This window comes from Dermacentor silvarum, chromosome 8, assembly GCF_013339745.2.
Source record: "Dermacentor silvarum isolate Dsil-2018 chromosome 8, BIME_Dsil_1.4, whole genome shotgun sequence".
NCBI classification, from domain to species: domain Eukaryota; kingdom Metazoa; phylum Arthropoda; class Arachnida; order Ixodida; family Ixodidae; genus Dermacentor; species Dermacentor silvarum.
This window is the reverse complement of record NC_051161.1, coordinates 28,447,548-28,465,822: the sequence shown is the minus strand read 5'-3', so window position 1 is coordinate 28,465,822 and position 18,275 is coordinate 28,447,548. Positions and strand designations below refer to the sequence as shown.

The 18,275-nt window shown below is 46.6% G+C and overlaps 1 protein-coding gene and 1 long non-coding RNA gene across 6 annotated transcripts in view; one reads left to right on the top strand and one right to left on the bottom strand.

Annotated features, from left to right (window-relative positions):
- LOC119460921 (glucose-6-phosphate 1-dehydrogenase-like) overlaps positions 1 to 18,275 on the bottom strand; it is a 61,749-nt gene that overhangs the window by 10,250 nt on the left and 33,224 nt on the right. For 2 of the 5 annotated variants that reach the window (XM_049672725.1, XM_037722056.2), the window contains exons 2-5: positions 3,524 to 3,613; positions 2,863 to 2,900; positions 2,286 to 2,394; positions 848 to 1,065 (exon numbers count right to left, since the gene is read on the bottom strand). In XM_049672725.1, the coding sequence (XP_049528682.1) occupies positions 848 to 1,065; positions 2,286 to 2,394; positions 2,863 to 2,900; positions 3,524 to 3,613 (455 nt within the window). The other 3 variants (XM_037722052.2, XM_037722053.2, XM_037722055.2) reach the window with 3 other exon arrangements.
- LOC125947598 (uncharacterized) overlaps positions 1 to 18,275 on the top strand; it is a 47,246-nt gene that overhangs the window by 12,938 nt on the left and 16,033 nt on the right. The window lies entirely within an intron of this gene.

Genomic DNA, 18,275 nt, shown 5'->3' with positions numbered 1-18,275 from the left:
ACAGAAACATGCTGGAGCCCCAATAAGTAAACATTTTTCAGTGGCAGACGCATACAAAAGTTTAATTGCATAAAATACTATGATAACACAATAACAAGTGGGCGAGACGTTCAAAGCTATTATTTGCAAAAAAAAATTGAGCACATGATTAACGTAACATTATATATTTCGCGATAGCCACAGTAGCAACCTGTTAGGAAGCAAGACGCAAGTTGTGTAGTATTAAAAATAAGATTTTTAAAACAATTTCGAGGACTGACAAAAGAGTAAAAGCAAAGCCTAATTTATCAGTGAGGAGGTTCCAAATTGCAATTCCTGCCACTAAGTTTCCTACAAAGATTACTGGCAACTGCTTCAAAATTTAGGGCAATCAAGGCAAGGAAATTGTAACAAACAAAGCCACAAGCACAAAGATGAGACAAATCCATGTACTAACCATCATTCCTATGGAAGGTGAAAGATCACAGCACAGTAGCGCACCCAGGATCTCTGCCAGGGGGGGGGGGGGTTGACAGTTTGCCAATACCATCTAAACAGCACTAATTTCGATTTCTTCACGGGAAATTGTCAATAAAATGCGCTTTTTGCAAGTGTGCAGACGATTGCACGTCTTACATCTTAGTTGCAGTACTCAAATGCGTAAGGAAAGAAAAGGGGTTAAACAAAAGGGGGGGGTCAAGTCGGCCTCAGGGGGGGGTTCCCACCCCCGAATCCCCCCCCGTCGGTGCGCCACTGTCACAGCACCATAGTTCCCTCTGGTAATGTAAGTAGGAAACTATGTCGAAGTCTGGTGGCCATAGTTAACGTCAATTTTAGGAAACAGGAACCATCAACAGTTTTCACTTACTGCTTGCCCATACAATGCTGCTTGATGTTGGTGGCGACCTGGTGGAAGACTGTGGGCGGCAGTGCCAGGTAGAACATCCGGTTCGCAGCCGCGCCGCCTTCGAGTTTCTGCATTTCCTTGTCGAGAGCTGCAAAGTCATCGCCTACATCGTACTTGCCAGCCAAGTACGAGTTGGCACGAGTGAAGTCCGCAAACCGGCTCTTGTCTTCCTCCTTCACCTTAGGTAGAAAATGTTTGGAAAGAGAGATTATACCGAGATGCAGCTCTAAATACTGAAAGCACTTGTGCAACCCATTTTTTGCGTGAAGCCAACTTTCTTCTCTTATTTATTTTTGGGAAAATGGCTGCAGCGTCGCGGCTTTATATAATGGGGACATACAGTGAAGTTACGAGGAAGCGGTGAATCCTACAGCAACCCTACAGTAATGACTTCCAAGTTCATGAATTACTAGTACTGTCTTGCTCAGAATGACAGGAAGCTGAGAAAATTGGTTCAGACTCATGGTAAGGAAAGGCAGGCAAGAGTACTCCTTACTCAATGCACTGCTCACGGGTACCTTTCAAACAATGCGAGCACAAAAAAAAAAAAAAAGCTTCAGTGCTGTTGTTTTGACAAAAATATCATTGGGCTCACAAGAAATTATAGTGAAACTGCAAACTTCACAAATGTTCAAGTAGTCGAGGAGTAGCCCTTGTTCATCTGCTAAAAAAAAAAAAAAAAAAAACTGGATAATGCTCTTAATTAAGCTACTAAAGTGACACTAACGAGCAACAATATAATAGTGTAGTCTAGCAGCATTTTTTCAAGAGTTTCTAGTATTTATTTGCTGCAGAAACGCTTGGTTATTAGCAGAGATATTTAAGGGCAGATTTCCTATTTCTGAATTTGTCACCTCAACTGCAGTACGAGTATGTCAGTACAAAGTCACAGATTTCGATTTATTCCCACACATTTGAGCTGTTTTTGTTATGAGAAATTTTTAAAAACCTGCTCTTTCTTTTTTTAGCACAGGTAAATTTGTTTTCATGTCTTTTTCTGGCTTATCACAACTGAAGTTTTATTGGTATTCCGAGATGTTTATCAAGTAAGGTTGACTTAACATTCACATTTACGTCCCTTTAATGTCCAGTCAGTTGCGATAGCGAAATTACTTTAATGCTGAAGTGGCAGATAAAATTTTGGGACAGGTCTCAGCAGTCCTACTGCCTCCCTCTGGCAACATCCCTGCCATATGTTTGAGAAAAATGGTGCATCTCATACCACAACTTTGCGAGCCCTGAAACTACAGAAGCAACAGGCTATTTGCCAACCTTTGCCCTCGTGTCACAAGTGACGCATAAATTTGGCTGGCTGTGATAAAGAGCTTACACACAACTGGCCAAACCTGAACAGGAAGTATCACTTCATAAGTATTTCGGTAACACACAACCAGCGTACCTTTAGGAAAGAGCCAATTTTTCCCCATAGCTCTTCCACGGTCATCTTGGTACGAGCATAGCCGATGAACTTTGTTTTCTGTGGCAGTAAACCGTCTCGGTACAGTGCCCTGTAATAAAACAAGGAAATGGCGTCCTGGATTACGAACATTTGAAGTATATCCAAACACACCTTAACTGTTTTAAGTTAAGATGTCTGTATACAGTACAGAGATGTCTGTATACAGTACAAACACATGCATGTCTAGATTTTTAAAAATTAATGTGTTATGCTTTAGATGGGGAATAATGCACGCAATACATACTTTACAACATATTGTTTCCCCTCAAGCAGTTCAAGCTTCCAAGTTCCTTGTTTCAATAAAATCATTCATTCATTCTACATAATTTACAACTGTATAGTGCATAACTGACCATGGCGATAGCAAGACTTATGGCAGTTGTCGATTTGAGCTCCAGAATGCTCAAGCCACCTATGCCACTGTCAAATTTCCGGGAAATTTAAATGTAACCGAAAATGTAATTTTCTTGTCGCCTGCAATTCTTGAAATATGTTCGTAATGGCTTCACACACTTACCATAACGTTGGGTAAATTTTTTTCTTTGCCAAGTCCCCCTACGAGAGAAAAGGGAAAAAAAGAAGAGTAAGCGGTTGGCCAGGACCAACACGCGCGATGCACATGCGTGAGTCGAACGTCACACCTCGTCAAAGAACGAGAGAAGGAAAACACAAGGAAAGTGCGGCTAAGTACACTCCTGGCGTGCACCTACATGGAGGAAAAACCGAAGGGGAAGATGCGCTTCGGCAGGCATGGAAGAAGCTTGCGTAGTACTACCGCGTGCAGCCACAGGTGCGTCCGTACACGACACCGCCATGCAGGCACATCGAACACTCCGCATGCATCATCTCGAAAACCTACAAGCTCGTGTAAGACCACAACAATCGCTAGCCCGCCGCTGTCGCTCGTGGACTCCGCGTGTCCGTTGATCGCATCGCGAGCGCTGGCGCCCGGAGCGGGAGCAACGGCAACATCCCTCCGAATCACTCCCATCGCAGAGTCGCCTCCGACTTCAAAGACCACCCGCTCCCACGTGGGCCCTTGTTTTTAACAGCCAAGCTCGGGTCCGTCGCTAAGCGCTGGTCGGTAAACATTGGGAGGAGAGCGAGCGGCGGCAGTGCTAAACCAAAACCAAGCCTCCGAGAGGAAGAGCAGCGGCGTCCCCTCGGGGTCCACTCACCGAAGCGCCGAGCACGACGAAGATGTGTAGTTGCCCCTCCTGCACAGGCTCCTCGAACAGGTGTATCGATTCCTTGAGGAGAGCGATGCACTGGGGAGAGAGAGAAGGCGGGTACGACGTTTGAGGCATCCCGGCGACGTCTGCGGCGGCGACAACGGAGGCACAAGGCTTAAGCGAGCCGCTCTGAACGCAGCCCAGCTTGGCTGACGATGGCTCGCGGCGCACTTTCCTATTTGTAGCTAACCGCGGCGGCGGCGGGCGGCAGCGGTCGGACGAGCGGAAACGGATGAGCGCGCCCCTGCTCCTGCGACGCTTTGACGCACGCCGCTAGCGGGCACGTGCCCGCCTCGCTGGGAAAGCCAACGGAACCCGCGAGCGACCGGTCCGCACCGAGGCTGATTGGCTTCTGCTCGCCCCGCGCGTTCTCGATCGTAAGTTCGCGGCCCGTACGAGAGCGACGCCGATGTCGTAACCGGACGCAGTTTCGGTCCCCCGCCCCGTGTTTCCCAAACTGGTTTGCGACCCTGAGCGCGGGCGAAGAAAACTTGGCCGCCGCTTTGGTCAGACCTTTCGCTTTTGCCCGACGCGCGCTTTAAACAATCGTTTTTCTACGATCAGCAGCTGGTCGGCAGTCGTGTACTTTCTACGGGAGAGGAGGGCACACAGATTGATCGCGCGTTCGCGTGCGCCTATTGCCGCTGGACCGATCGGGTCGGGATAGGCTGGTTTGATATGTATCGATCAAAGAGGCTTTCGAGAGCGCTGTCAAGCACTCTCGTAGGGCTGCGCGCTCAGTGCCACCGCTTTTGTTTTTCCCTTTCATCTCTTCGCGCGTGGTCGCATCGGCTGACTGTCTCGTCAGTGTGGAAACTGCACCGCGCGTTTAGGAGTGCCTGCCGTGATAAAGGTGTCTAAAAACGGTACAGAGTGGTGCGACTCTGCACTCCCCAAAAATAGGCACCGATAAAGCGACGCGAGAGCTTTTCTTTATTTCCCGTTCTCTTCGCGGCGTAAATGATAGTGAAACGACCGCGCCTCACTCTATCCTTGACTGTAGCTCGACTGACTGACAGGTCTGAAATTGAATTTCGTTACCGCCCAGTCGACAGTGCTTTCGTTCGAGCGCTGTAGCTGAGTCGCGACATTGGTACACGTCCTGGAGCACGCGAGATGTTTGCGAGTGCAGCTTCTGCAGCGGGGCGCTCAATGCGCCTGATACGACGAGTGCATTTACGCAAGAAGCGGTACGTACTACGTGGGCGTGTATGGAGGTAGACTGGTACAGGACGGATCTCAATACTTACAACGGGCGCAGCCAAGAAGAACAGCAAGAAAACGGCGTTGGACAGAGGAAAAACCCTGTTCTGACCGGGTAATAACGCCATGCGTGTCCGAGCGACTCGCCGAAAGCAACTTCTTGCCGACGGCAGCCTATTCTCGGCTGCTGCCCCGTGGCGCCTCATCAATGTTTCACCGATAAAGGATTCCTCGCGTCCGCGTTGCCTTGGTATCGGGAGCGGAATCTGAACGGCACTCGTCACCAAACTATGTCAATTAGTGTCCGCGCGCTGATTAGGGAAGACGAAAGAGACGCGCGCCTGGGGAAAATCACATTTTTCCGCTGCTGTAAATATAGGAGGCTTATATTTATGAACATTTTGCACACTCAAGACCCTCTGCAGCGCCGGTCGTGAAACTATAGCTGCCGCAATTACCTTCGGCACTTACAATCCTTAATTTTATTTGTTGCGTGAGCCTTAAATGCATGCGGTGAGCATTGCATCTAGAACTTTTTCGACTGCAAATGCTATAATCCCCTATCCATTGGTGCTGCTTATAGCGCTCTAGAGTATCCCTTATGCAGTATTCAATGTAATACTGTCGCGGAATATGCTGGGTATGCGCGTGACTCCGTTGCACGGCTGCAGATGAGCCAACTAATCGGAATCGATTTGGTGACCGGCACCTGCATACGGATTAGATTAAGTCAACGCGTATTACAGATATTGGTGTATCGAGAAGCGAGTGTCTGGGGTGCCGTCGTTTGAGCGTGCGGTAAGTCATACAACCCTCTCTCACTCACTGTTTGTTTTAATGGCCAGACCCTCGTCCCCTCTGATGCTGTCCTGGATCCGCCCCTGACTACAGATAAGAAATTATAGCACCCATAGTGCGAATTGATTGGGAGAGAGAGAGAGAGTCTAGCATCTCTTCGACACCCGAGCACGTGAAAGTGCAGCCGTAGTTTCGTCTCCAACGGGCTTCGTGGACTCCCGTGTAACAATAACGCAGAGTTGCACGAGTAAACTAAAAATAAAAACGAGCCTTGTGTATGTGTTGCATGTCTCCGGCCGATAGTCCGGAAATCGATGAGAGATAACTGTACGGGAGCCTTTTGCATTTGGCTTTCCTGGAAATGCCGGCGAGCGGTGGCTGGAAGTCGGGGAAACACGTGGTGTTGCCGAGGCAGCATGCGCTCTTTTTGTTCACCCACTCATTCACTCACTCACTCACTCACTCACCGCCGCACTCGCCGTTTTAATTCACCTCGCTGCTTGTTTTCATATACAAAAATTCGAGGCTATAGCTGACAAAGCGGTGACGATGATCTGTAACTTTCAGTCATAAACTCGTACCGTAATTGTTGTGATTTACATCTATATAACCAGCTACTAATGACTATGGTTCGAACTGCATCGTCCGTTGCTATGGTGAGCGGACGCCCGATATTCTGCCAACTTGTCGGTCGATATCACTGCACTCACAGGCTATATATGTGCGAAAGGAAGCCACAAATGTTAATTCCCTTTTGCTCTCATATGGGTCTTCTAATATATAGCGCACATCTAAACCTATAAGATGGCGTTCTAGCTGGTCAAATACCTGTGAAACGCAGAAACATTCTCATCAAGCATCTGTTAAACCTCAAGTTGAATCAAATTGGCGAGATCAAGTCGAATTCATACTTGATGACTGTATAGGGAGATCAGATTATTTTACACCTTGAAATGCTTTACAAAAGTTAGCTAAGCTTTAAAAATTTCATGAAAATTCAAGCGTCAACTTTGTAACTGTCGTCACTTGTTAGAATGCCTAAAGGGAACAAAGCTGGCACCTTTCAGACAGTGCTACAAAATACCGCTATTTTGCGGATAGGGCGTTTGCATAACTCACGTAGACTACCGTATAGACTCGTGTAAGGGCCGCACTTTTTTTCACAATTCTGACAAGGTGCGACCCGTACACGGGGCCGAACCTTTTGGTTCGGTCCCGTGTAAGGGCCGCTACTAGGTTGCTCTAGATACTATATGGCGAGAGTGGCACCGAAAAACATGCTGGGTTTCGCTCCGTCATCACGTGATTGATCCGAACTCGGCAAGCTTTTGAGGCACTCTTCATGCTAGTACAACATGCAGAGACTGTGGCGGATGGGCTTAAATAAGCATATAGAGCTCTGATTGGCTGATTAGTTTTAACCACGCCGGCACCCAGAGCTCGGAACACGAGTGTGTTTTGCACAACGCGCCCATTGGATGCAGCCGCGAGTCGAACCCAGGACCTCGTGCTCAGACACCGAACGCTGTAGTCGCCGAGCTGCCACGGCCAGTTATATACATTGAGTTTCAGGCTATTCAACGCTATTTCTTGTTTTGAATGTCAATAATCTGCAGAGAGCTACAAACATCGTACCTTCCCATGGCTTGTCTTTAGCGAAAACTTGCAACACTGAAGCTCTCGGGACATAACGACGTGCAGTAATTACGCTCGCAAACATCGCATGCGTATACATCGCGCGTTAAGGTATAGCAGATGCATGTCAACCCTAGTTCAATGACTATATGCCGATGACTTTAGGTTTTGACATTCCATCCCTGCAAGCATTTGTGCACACACTTGCGACAGGAAATCGGCTAATTGGACCGAAGCTTGAAGGTCCTTTCATTGACTGTTGTCTTTTCTACTATACTTTGGTCTGTAGAAACATGCATGATAAATATGCATGATTGTCCGAACGTTTTAAATTTCGAACGCAAATCGAATAGTCTTTGCCATTCCATTCGTATTCAATATGAGAATTCACTAATTGAAATTGTCGAATATATATATATATATATATATATATATATATATATATATATATATATATATATATATATATATATATATATATATATATATCGGTTTGAATGTGAGGGTTGGCAACAACTTATTGGAGTCTCGACGGAAAGAGGCCGATAAAGGGGAGGACTGTTCCGGCACTGATTCTGCTGCACAGGAGGACCAATTCCTGAACTGTCGTACGGGGCAGATAATTTGCGCTCAATAATGTTTAGTCATTCCACAAAGGATGCCAAGATTATAGGCAGCTTAAATGTGAATTGGTTGTCTCAATTTGTCTCCCCTTCAACGAATGAAACCCTGTACGTGCATCTGGTGACGTACTGTTCCAATGTTTCATTACTGTAATTACGTCGTGTTGCACCGGACAACTGATAGCGGTTGTTTCTCGCTTATAAGGTCCTCGATTCACCAGAGGTCCAGTTTCAAATGGAATTACATGCATGTGTCAGATATGTAGGCAAGAGTTTTTTTTTTTTTTTTTTTTTTTTTTCTGCCAGAGTCTATGCAAACTTTACATCCATACTGTGTTTAGAAATGAGAAAACATTCAATTCGATATTCGGAAGTCGATTTTCTAGAATATTTGTATTCTATTCGATTCGAGAATTTCACTGTTCCAACACCCCTATTAACCACAGATCCGCTAGAGAGTCACGAATCACTGGCAGTCTCTTCTGATTCCATTAAAAAGAGTGTAAGTAAAACAAGGAATGAAGGTCACAATATCGTGACTCGGTGTCGTCCTTCCTATCCGTCCTGGTTTTTGTGCGCTGTAAATTATATACCGAAATGATTTCTTTGGCTCTTTTAAACTCTATTAAAAATTATAAGTAAAACAAGAAATGAGGTTCACAATATCGTTACTCTTCCATGACTCCTTTATTTTTCTTTACTGAAGAGCGTAATCGAGCGTCGGGTGCCAGTTAGCAGTGTTGGCTCTTCCGCTGTTTAGGAATTATCACAGTTTAATCCATTAAACTGGTAAACTCGCACGACTGGCTTTCCTTGTGGGTATTTGAGCCTTTGAGTCTAAGACGGCCATGTTAAGTTCATGTCTTTTTTCCTGCAGACAACACTATCGTATATAAGGGAGGTATTTAGGGGGAGGGGTCTAAGGCCAAAATATTCTTACGTATATAAAAGGTTTTTGCTTTTTTTTTTTTTTTTGCCGAGATGAAAATACGTGGTGAGGAGAAGAGGAAGATGGTGTGATGCCAGCGTCGATCAGTATAGTATCGCTCTGCCCTGTGTCATATGACTGGGCATTCTCTCTGCATATATACCCCCTGTAAATATTCTTCCCCGTAATAATATGTTAGTCAGAAAGAAGGAGAACATCCGGTAGCTATTTCAGACGTCTGTTTAAAGAACTCCGCGGAATCAAAAACCTTTGACTTAATCGCCGCGTACAGGGAGGCTAATCTTTACTATTCATTTGATGCGTAAGTTTGCGAGAGCGGTCTTGCTACACAGACACCGAGGCTTGGCGTGTATATAGGCTTTCTGCGCGCTTTCATTCCGGTTTTGCGGGTGACCGCCGAAGTAAAAAGGGTGATTTATTCAACGGCGCTGCCTCGTTTGCCGACTCGCATCAGGAGCACCGCATTTCGCGATCTGGGCCACCGACTTTTTTCTGCGCGCGCGAGCGACCGCAAAGAAAGCTTGCTCGCAGCGATGCAGACGTCGGTGAAGCTCAAACAGACGCTCACTTCGTATATACTGTATAACGCGTTGCCTTGGAACGGTAAACGCACACCGAGTCCCCGTTACGATAGCTTACTTCATTCGCTTCTCGAGTATCTGTCGCTTTCCCTCGCCAGTCGGCTTCGATCAATGCAGATTGCGTTCCTTTGCAGTGTGCCGCTAAAAGCGTGCAGCACCGTGGAAACTACATGGTTTAGGAAACGCACGCTTCGCTAGCCGCACGAAGTATACTCGCAGCTATTTTGTGTGACATGCGCAGTCGGCCAGGGCGTTCAAAACGGGGCTGAAAGCTAGGGACCTATGTGCAAGTGCACATGGGTGTGAATGGAGAGGCTTAGGCTATATATAAGGCAAGTTGAACAGCCCTGCTAACCTTCGCCGATGGCCTACAGGTCCTCTTTGCGTGGCTTTATTGGCCAGCAAGTTCACGGAATAGGAGAGAGATAAAGGTTTTGCTGCAATGTGTTTTGCTATATACTAGCGATACTATAGTAGCAAAATGGGCGAGTTGGTACTCGTTCATCTTTAAATAAAAGGCAACCTTATCTGTCATTTTACGTGCCTTTTTTTAAAGATGGCGCCACAGGGAGATAAACCCGATCGCTTTTGTAGTGAATGAACTCTGCGGCACCACATGGTTGTTCGCAAGGCAACAGCGTTTCGACCGTTCGACGGTGCGTGCATATATAGACCAGGTGATCATTTTTAAGTTTTACAGACGTTTCAATTTCTCGTGCAAATAAGTAGTGTCCGCCTCTCTGGATATAATCCAGCTCAACGACTATAGAATTGTGCTATCTGCCGCAGCTAGGTGATTTTTAAAAATTCCGTAAAACTTAAAAATGGTCACCCCGTATATAAAGAGTAAACTGTTGCCCAGCAATGAAAAGTGATCGCTGTACAGATAGCTGTATGTGCGTCACAACGCGACTATGTGACGGGCGTGTCAAACACGTAAACAATGAAACCACGTTCAGGTATGTATAACGCACATTCGCTGCCGTCACACGCTGCCGTCTCCGAATGAGAAATAGCTGTCGTTGAGTAACTTTAGTTGTTCACAACCCAAGTACCCCACCTCGCTTGAGCTTGCTTCTTCACACAAACACACGTACACACATAAACTTTAAATAAACCACTCTGCCTTTATACAGGGTGTCCCAGCTATCACGCAGCACGATTAAAAAAAAGAGGAACGGCGTTACACGAAGCAAACCTAGTGCGTATTGTTTCCAGTACAGTGGAGTAGCCACCAGTAATTTTTTCGTTACTGAAATATAATTAGGTAATTGTAATTAATTATCTAACTCGAGAAGTACTGTCCTAATTATGAAAGTGTCAATGAGAAGATTGTAGAGCAACATGAAAAACTACCGATACAGCTTTCTGTTGCTCAATACCTGCTACATAAATGTGTTTTTCCGAGCGTGAAAGAAGCTCGCGAATACACGCAAAGTGCCTCGAGTGGCTAGTCGCGCGGCAATTCCGCGTGTATTTGCGGGCTTCTTTCACGTTCGGAAAAACACATTTATGTAGCAGGTATTGAGCAACAGCCTTGAAAGCTGTATCGGTAGTTTTTCACACACACACACACACACACACACACACACACACACACACACACACAACACACACACACACACACACACACACACACACACACACACACACACACACACACACACCACACACACACACACACACACACACACACACACACATATATATATATATATATATATATATATATATATATATATATTGATTCACGGGTTTTAACGTCCTGCAGCAAGACTGGGTCAGGGTTATGATGGACGCCATAATGCAGAACACCGGCATAACTCCGGGTTAATTTTGACTATTTTGACTACCGGATGTTCTTTAATTTGCACCTAATGATCTAAGTATATGACTCTGTCTGTGTGTGTGTGCGTGTGTGTGTGTGCGTGTGCGCGTGCGTGTGCGCGTGCGTGTGCGTGTGCGTGTGCGTGTGCGTGTGCGCGTGCGTGTGCGCGTGCGTGTGCGTGTGCGCGTGCGTGTGCGTGCGTGCTTCTTTTTTAACTTTTTTCATTTCGCTCTCTTCTAAATGTGGCCGCTTCAGCGGGCACTCGAACGCGCGACATCGTGCTCAACAGCAGACACGCCGTATAGCCACTGATTCGCCTCGGCGAGTCTTCCTCATTTCCGACTGGAGCTTTTTGTTTCAACAGAAAGTATATACATATACAAAATGTCTTGTAGACAGAAGTTGTTAGCAAGTGTATTTCCTAATAGATATGGCACGTTGTACATTGAATTGCAAGCCGGTTACTTTCAGTAAGTGTGTGGACGTGCTGCTATATATAATTTGTGGTAAAATGTTTGGGGAGTTTCCATATGTATATAGGCTCTTCAAGTTAGGCATAAGGGCTGTCCTGATGTGCTGACGATACGGCTCTGGGTTCCGTATAGTACTGCATGGTTCTGTAGTGGGACAAAGCACGGGCACCCTGCTTTCCGTTTGCCGCAAATTTCTTCGACCCTTTTAACCCGCCGACAGATTGCGCACCCTTGTCTCCGTTTTATTTTCCCTCAGCATTTCCTTTCGTTTCCTTTCGTTTTTCTTGGTCGCCTTTGTGCCAGAAGGCGGTCGCGTTGAAGGAGAGAAAATACAGGGCAGCTACCACGGCACGGTGTTTTTGCATTATCGAAATGGGCCACAGCTGTGCGTCTCGAGAAAGTGCAGCGCGCGCGCGCAGCAAGGCAAGCTCTTTTGTCTACGAGTGCGTGCGAACGCGTACGATGCCGTAACACGCCACCTCGGTTCATTCTTTTTTGTTCGTTTCGTCCGTGCCGCACGTTCGTCGGCGCGCTGTACAAACTCTTTTGGTTCTTGTGCAGGTGTTATAATTATACGTGCCGCAACCGCGATCTGACTATGAGGCACGCCGTGGATTAGTTTAGACCGCCCGGAGCTCTTTAACGTGCACCTAAATCTGTAACTATGCACCGTCGTTTATTTATTTTTTTTTTTTTTTTCAATTTCGCTCCCATCGAAATGCAGCCGCCGCAGCAGGGGATCGAGCCCGAGGCCTCGAGCTCAACAGTGGAGCTACCATGGCGGGTCAGAATATAACTCTGCGCGGAACTTTCGCATTGTGCCGCGATGTGTTTTACAGCGAAGCTGACTCTGTGCCGTCGTTGTCGGACTTCGCTGAAAAGGGGCCGCGTGACGTAGCTTGAGAGGAGAGGAAAAGAAGGAGCTCAACAGGGGAAAAGTGCGTTGGAGTGACCACCTTCCCCCCGTGAGAATGCTGTGAGAGGGTGCAGATGAAAAGGAGAACGGGAAGGGGCGTTGACGTTAGTCGCGCCGTCCAATACTCGCGTTGGAGGGGGAGAGCGTGAGGCGCGCCAACCAATGGCGGTGTACGACAAAAGTAGGTCAACGGAGGAGTGGGGTGCGAGAGGAGTTCGCGTTAGCGTTGGTTGTATATACGGACCTTTGGTCAAGGACTCTTGTCTGGGAACGTCGTAGAAGAAGCGTGAGGAGCGCACTAGGAACGCCGTCGCCCGTGGACGGCGATTAAAAAAATTGCCCCCACCTGCCCGAAGGGAATCGTGAGGAAATGCGAATGCATTTCTTGCGCCGAGAGTACACGGCGTAGTAATTTTAATGGCGTAAATTAATGACGAGACGAGGATTTGTACCGTAACCATTTATTTACACATTCATCAGCACCTGTTTGTGTTGTCATTGTACCTGACGGCCATAATCACAGCCTTGTGGTCGCTAAAGTGTACAGTCAAAGGGTCTTTGAGTTCCCGAGTTCCCGCGACGCGAGCGCCCTCACACGCCAGAGCGCGCTCCTCCTCTCCACTCACTGTCCGCTACTCCGCCCGCACCACTTGCTCCGGTTGCTAGGAGCGAGGATAAGCGCGCGCGCCCGCAGCTGTTGCTATGGGAGAGGGAGTGAGAGCGGAGAGATAACACCTGCCGGCGCGCGGACACCGACAGACGCCTGACATGCCCCGACTAAGAAATGCATTCGCATTTTAAAAAATTGGTGCAGCTAGAATGAAACACCCTGTATAGGCTGACGAATACGTCGCAGTTGATGACGAGGTGATGTGATCGTAACTGACGATCCCGACGACGTCTTCAAAGCCATCTAGGGCGGAAAAGACGCGAAAGTTAACAAAGGCAACAGTGATGAAGAGCCTATAAACGAACCAAGAATTCTGAAGGCAGGGAGGTGATAGCGGTATTCGATGACCTGCAGCTTTTATAAAAACCTTGCATCGTAATTCCCGCGTTTTGCCGCGGAGCATGCCGTGAACCTCGGTGCAGTATAATATCGGCTGCAGTCACGCCTTCAGTCAGAAGTGTGCACGCACAAAAAATTAGCGACCTATTTTATCGTCTCTCTTGAATTCGTGCTAAATAAATGTTTCCTTTTGTCGAACGTGCTTGGTCTGCTCTATAGTGTGAGTGCCATGGCGCGCTATCTTTACAACGAAGTGACCTGTATAACGAATAATGTTTGAGGTATACCATATAACCTCGTTATAAAGGCGTTTGAATATAAAGGCAGTACACTTACTGCAACAATGCATCGTTGTAGTTTACTGTAACAGTGCGGTCGCTGTGGTTTCGTTTCGTGACTCCGCGGTATCCACACTCGTTCCTTATTCAAACAGGGTTCCGTGACTTCCGTCTTTCCACTTTCCTTGAAAGAGGAGTGTGACATGCTTTGTTTACCTTCGCGCGGTTAACCTTGTACGTTCTTTTTCTTAATTCTTTCATCTTTCTTTCCCCTTCACCTACACCTGCGCTTCGTGTCGAAGGCCCAGCAGTGAACCACGTCTTGGATACACGTATGTAGTATACATCCGCGTGTTCGCGGAAGTGGCTGACAGCAATTATCGCCAATTTATTATGATGATCGCCCACGGTCTGGTCGTCGCCCCAGTGGCCTCGCTTGTGAGCGTTCTATCTTTTTCTTTCTTTCTTTCCGCGACCGGCGGGTTTCCCGCTTGCGTCGACTGCCATGAGAAAGCGCGAGTGTGCGTATGCGCTCAAGCAGCTATAGCCTTGGTTGAAGCCGCTGCCTCCGACTCCTGCTCGCATGCGCAGTAGGCCTTTAAACTGCGGAAGGAAAGCGCACATCACAGGCCCACAAAAGAAGACACGGACGCGTGACGAGCGCTGTATAATTTTAATAATGATGAACCCTGCTGTTTTGCATGCCAGAACCACGATCTGATTCATGAGGCACGCTGTAGTGTGCGGAATAATTTTTACCACCATGGGTTTCTTTAACGTGCGTCCAATGCACGGTACGCGAGTGCTTTTGCAATCCGACCCCATCGGCCGGGATCGAAACCGTGACCTCGTGCTCTGCTGCGTAACGCAATAGCCACTGAGCTGTATACCGCTGCTGGTGAGCGTGTTAATTTCATTCCAAAAAATTTCGAAACAAAATTATTGTTAACAGCACAATTCCTAGCCGCGTCCGCCCCATGCACCCTTGTCCTTTTCCCGTGGTCCTGTGGTTTTCGCATTCCGTCCTCAATGTATACTTCAGCAAGTAGCACAAAAGAATATACCCTTCTAAAGCACCCGTAGACTGCCTCGAGTTCGTGTGGTGGTTGATTTATTTCCATGCAGGTGAGTGGCTTTCTATCCCCCCCCCCCCTCCCTTTTTTTTTCTTCTTTTTCTGCTTGTTTCATCATAAAGGGCACGATAAGCATGTAGGCAAGCCATAGCCTCTCTAGTTATTATTTAAAAACTATATATCGCCCTGTCTCTCCTATAATTAACCGCCAGTATTCTGTGGCATATACATATTAAGTCAGGTTATGTACTCCATTTCTGCTTCAGGTACTCCACACCACAAGGTCACTATCCTATTACGTTTCGGATCCGAATGGTGTCCGCGCGAAGGGTGAAGTGTGTGGCTGCACCTTGAGTGCTTTGACAAACGTGTTACTGCATGAGCCGTCTGGTGAGGCGTCAAAGACTTCATATATATATATATATACACGCATGAAGATTCAGTTGCGATCATTGTTTACAGTCTTTATCGCGTGGCGGCACTCCCGATAAACGTCTCTTTCTTCGGGTGATTATACAACGCATCCGCTCGCAACTTTGTGCGCGTAAACAACAACATTAACCTTGACGACGAAGATTTTATCACCGACAAGGGTGCGTCATACAGCCCCGATACGTCTGCGTGTGTCCCTCGGCGAGTACAGCTATTGGCTCGGAACAGATTTAGGATACGTCACACAGATATATCTGAAGGTCTTATCGTGCTATCATCGCGACGATGTCACTGTATACGTATAGTTTTGCTACTTGCTGTTGGCAATGCGAAGAATCCGGCATTTATACCATAACGCGCAATAGTAAACAGAGCGAAAGTATAGGGCTTGGACACAAGAGAAGAGGAGGAACGATAACACGGCGCTGTTAGTTTAATTCTAGCCAACTATAACCCAAACTTGAACCTTGACTCCGTGTATATAGGAGTACGAGGCGCCTTTGTAAGAGCTTTGCACATTATCCTGCAGCCTTCCACCATAAATGCTTGTTTATTCATTAGAAAAACAAAGGAGAAATTACTGCTGGTTGCACTGTAGCTGTCTATACCGGGTGTTTCAGCGAACACTTTCAAAATTTTTTTCAAGATTACCTGTGGCAGATAGCACAATTCTAGTTCATGAACTGGGCTACTCGAAGAGGCGGACGTTACTTGCAGAAAAGAATGAAATGCATAATTGACTAGTTAAAAAACACTAATTACGTTTTTAACTAATTACCTTATTGCTATTGCTATTTACAAATTCTCGCCGTGGAGTTCGCAAGGCGGATCCACCTGGAACGAATTCTCAGGATGACACCAGTTTCGAGATATTGATTCCCGAACTTTGCGGAGAAATACATTGGCGTTTCAGTTACTTTTGTGCTTCAGTGCATAAAGCGACGTTTTAATACCTGCTGATACCTGAATGGCGGCCCGGATGTAAGGAAAAGGGGTATGGGGAGTGAAGGGATCGAGAATCAGATCGTAGCAGAAAGAGGGTTAAAAAAAGCTATTTATAATAAGTACTACTTACTGAATCGTAGCTAAGTCAGATCTTTTACATTATAGTTCACCTTGCCACACAGAACGGCACAATTAAGTAAGGTATACTTGAGAAATCGACTCTGCAGTGAAACGAACTGTGAAGGGCTCATGTACCGTCGAGGAGATCATGAAGTTCGTCGGAACGCTCGTTAGTATAAGGGAATAAATCGTGCAACTCTCGCGACTGCATCCGTAACAATGAAAACCGGTACTTGAGGCTTTTGTATACCATCGGGCAAAAGCTGACATTCAAAAACAAGGGAAAAAAAAGATCCAGAAAAAGGCTTTAAGAATCATGTACAATAACTCATATGGTCACAGTTGTGTTATCGCATAATAAGTAGTTTCCTATAGCACTTAGTAATAGAAATTGTGTTTGAGGGCTCAAGTTCTTTTATCACATATTCAATGGTAATTACAACTTTGACTCGTCCGATATTTTAACTTTCTCACTAGGTTACGCTACAAGGAATTTACAACCCCAGACAGTTACGCTTTTAACCCAAAGAACCAATTGTTTTACATGCTATTTCTTTCCCGAACTATCATTGAATGAAATGACCTTACTAACGATGTTGTCCGCCAAAACTTGTTATCCTGTGAGGCGAATCTGGACTGACGCGTGTGCTATCCTCCTGCAAGGTGACTTGCTCTCTTTCTCTCTCTCTCTCTCTTTCGTGGTGTTTCGTACCACCCATGCTATGGTCTCGCTACTGAGAGTGCAGTATCGATAGATAGATAGATAGATAGATAGATAGATAGATAGATAGATAGATAGATAGATAGATAGATAGATAGATAGATAGATAGATAGATAGATAGATAGATAGATAAAAGAACGTTCATCTTCCTATGGGCTTACAGCGTGCCAGTCTCTCAAAAGCGTGATAGCGAATGGAATATTGCCCTATTATTCGATTCGGTCTTCGAACAGAATAGTCAGTATTTGTTAATGTGAATATTTTTTTCGAATAGTTTTCCAATACTTGGAATAGCCAACTGTGCGCTAAATTCCATCCCGGCGGCTAGAGTTGACATAAAACGCGAGAAGTTATAAGTGGAGCCCGCTACGTGTCACTCAGCGAGCCAGACTTTTTCGGCTAAACCGCTAACATTTGAACTCACCAATGAGTCCGGAATGTGCGATTATATTGCTAATATACTTGTTCCATTTGTGATTTTCATAAAAAATAAAGTCGCAGTTTCGCCCGAAAGGCGAAACTGATGGCGATAGCAAATTAGTAGAGAGCTACAGGGAGTAAGGATAGTAGTTTTATCGGCTGTATAAACTTGGACACATTCGCTTACTAACTGAATTAACAAGCATGGTGTCAGCGCGCACAAGCAAACATCAATAAATCATACTCGATGACCGCAGACAACCGCTGTCAATACGCTGGCGTGAGCAAGCGCGTAAGCGGCAGCGAGCGAAGTTCGTGCGGTCTATCGCTTCAATGGAAACTGAGCGGCGAAAGCACAGCGCATACAAAGGTAGGAGCCGTGTGCAGGTCGCTTTCAAAATACGGTACGCGCGACCGCTCGCAGTCGCGAAAAGTACACGTACGCAGTTTCTGGCAGAGTAAAAGCCGCATGCACTCCCTCCTCCCGCGCAGCCTTCCCACTTTCCTCCTTTCGCGTGCGAGATTGAATCGCCAGATCCCCTTGCGCCGGGTCGCTAAATCCGCACTTGGTTTCGGAGCACAACGGCGCCCCCCCCCCCTCCGTCGCTTCGATCCACCCACGGCCTTCCGCGCGACGGAGACGTCGCGTTTGCTCTCCGCCGTGCGTTCGCTCTCAGTGAAAGCGCGCGTCCC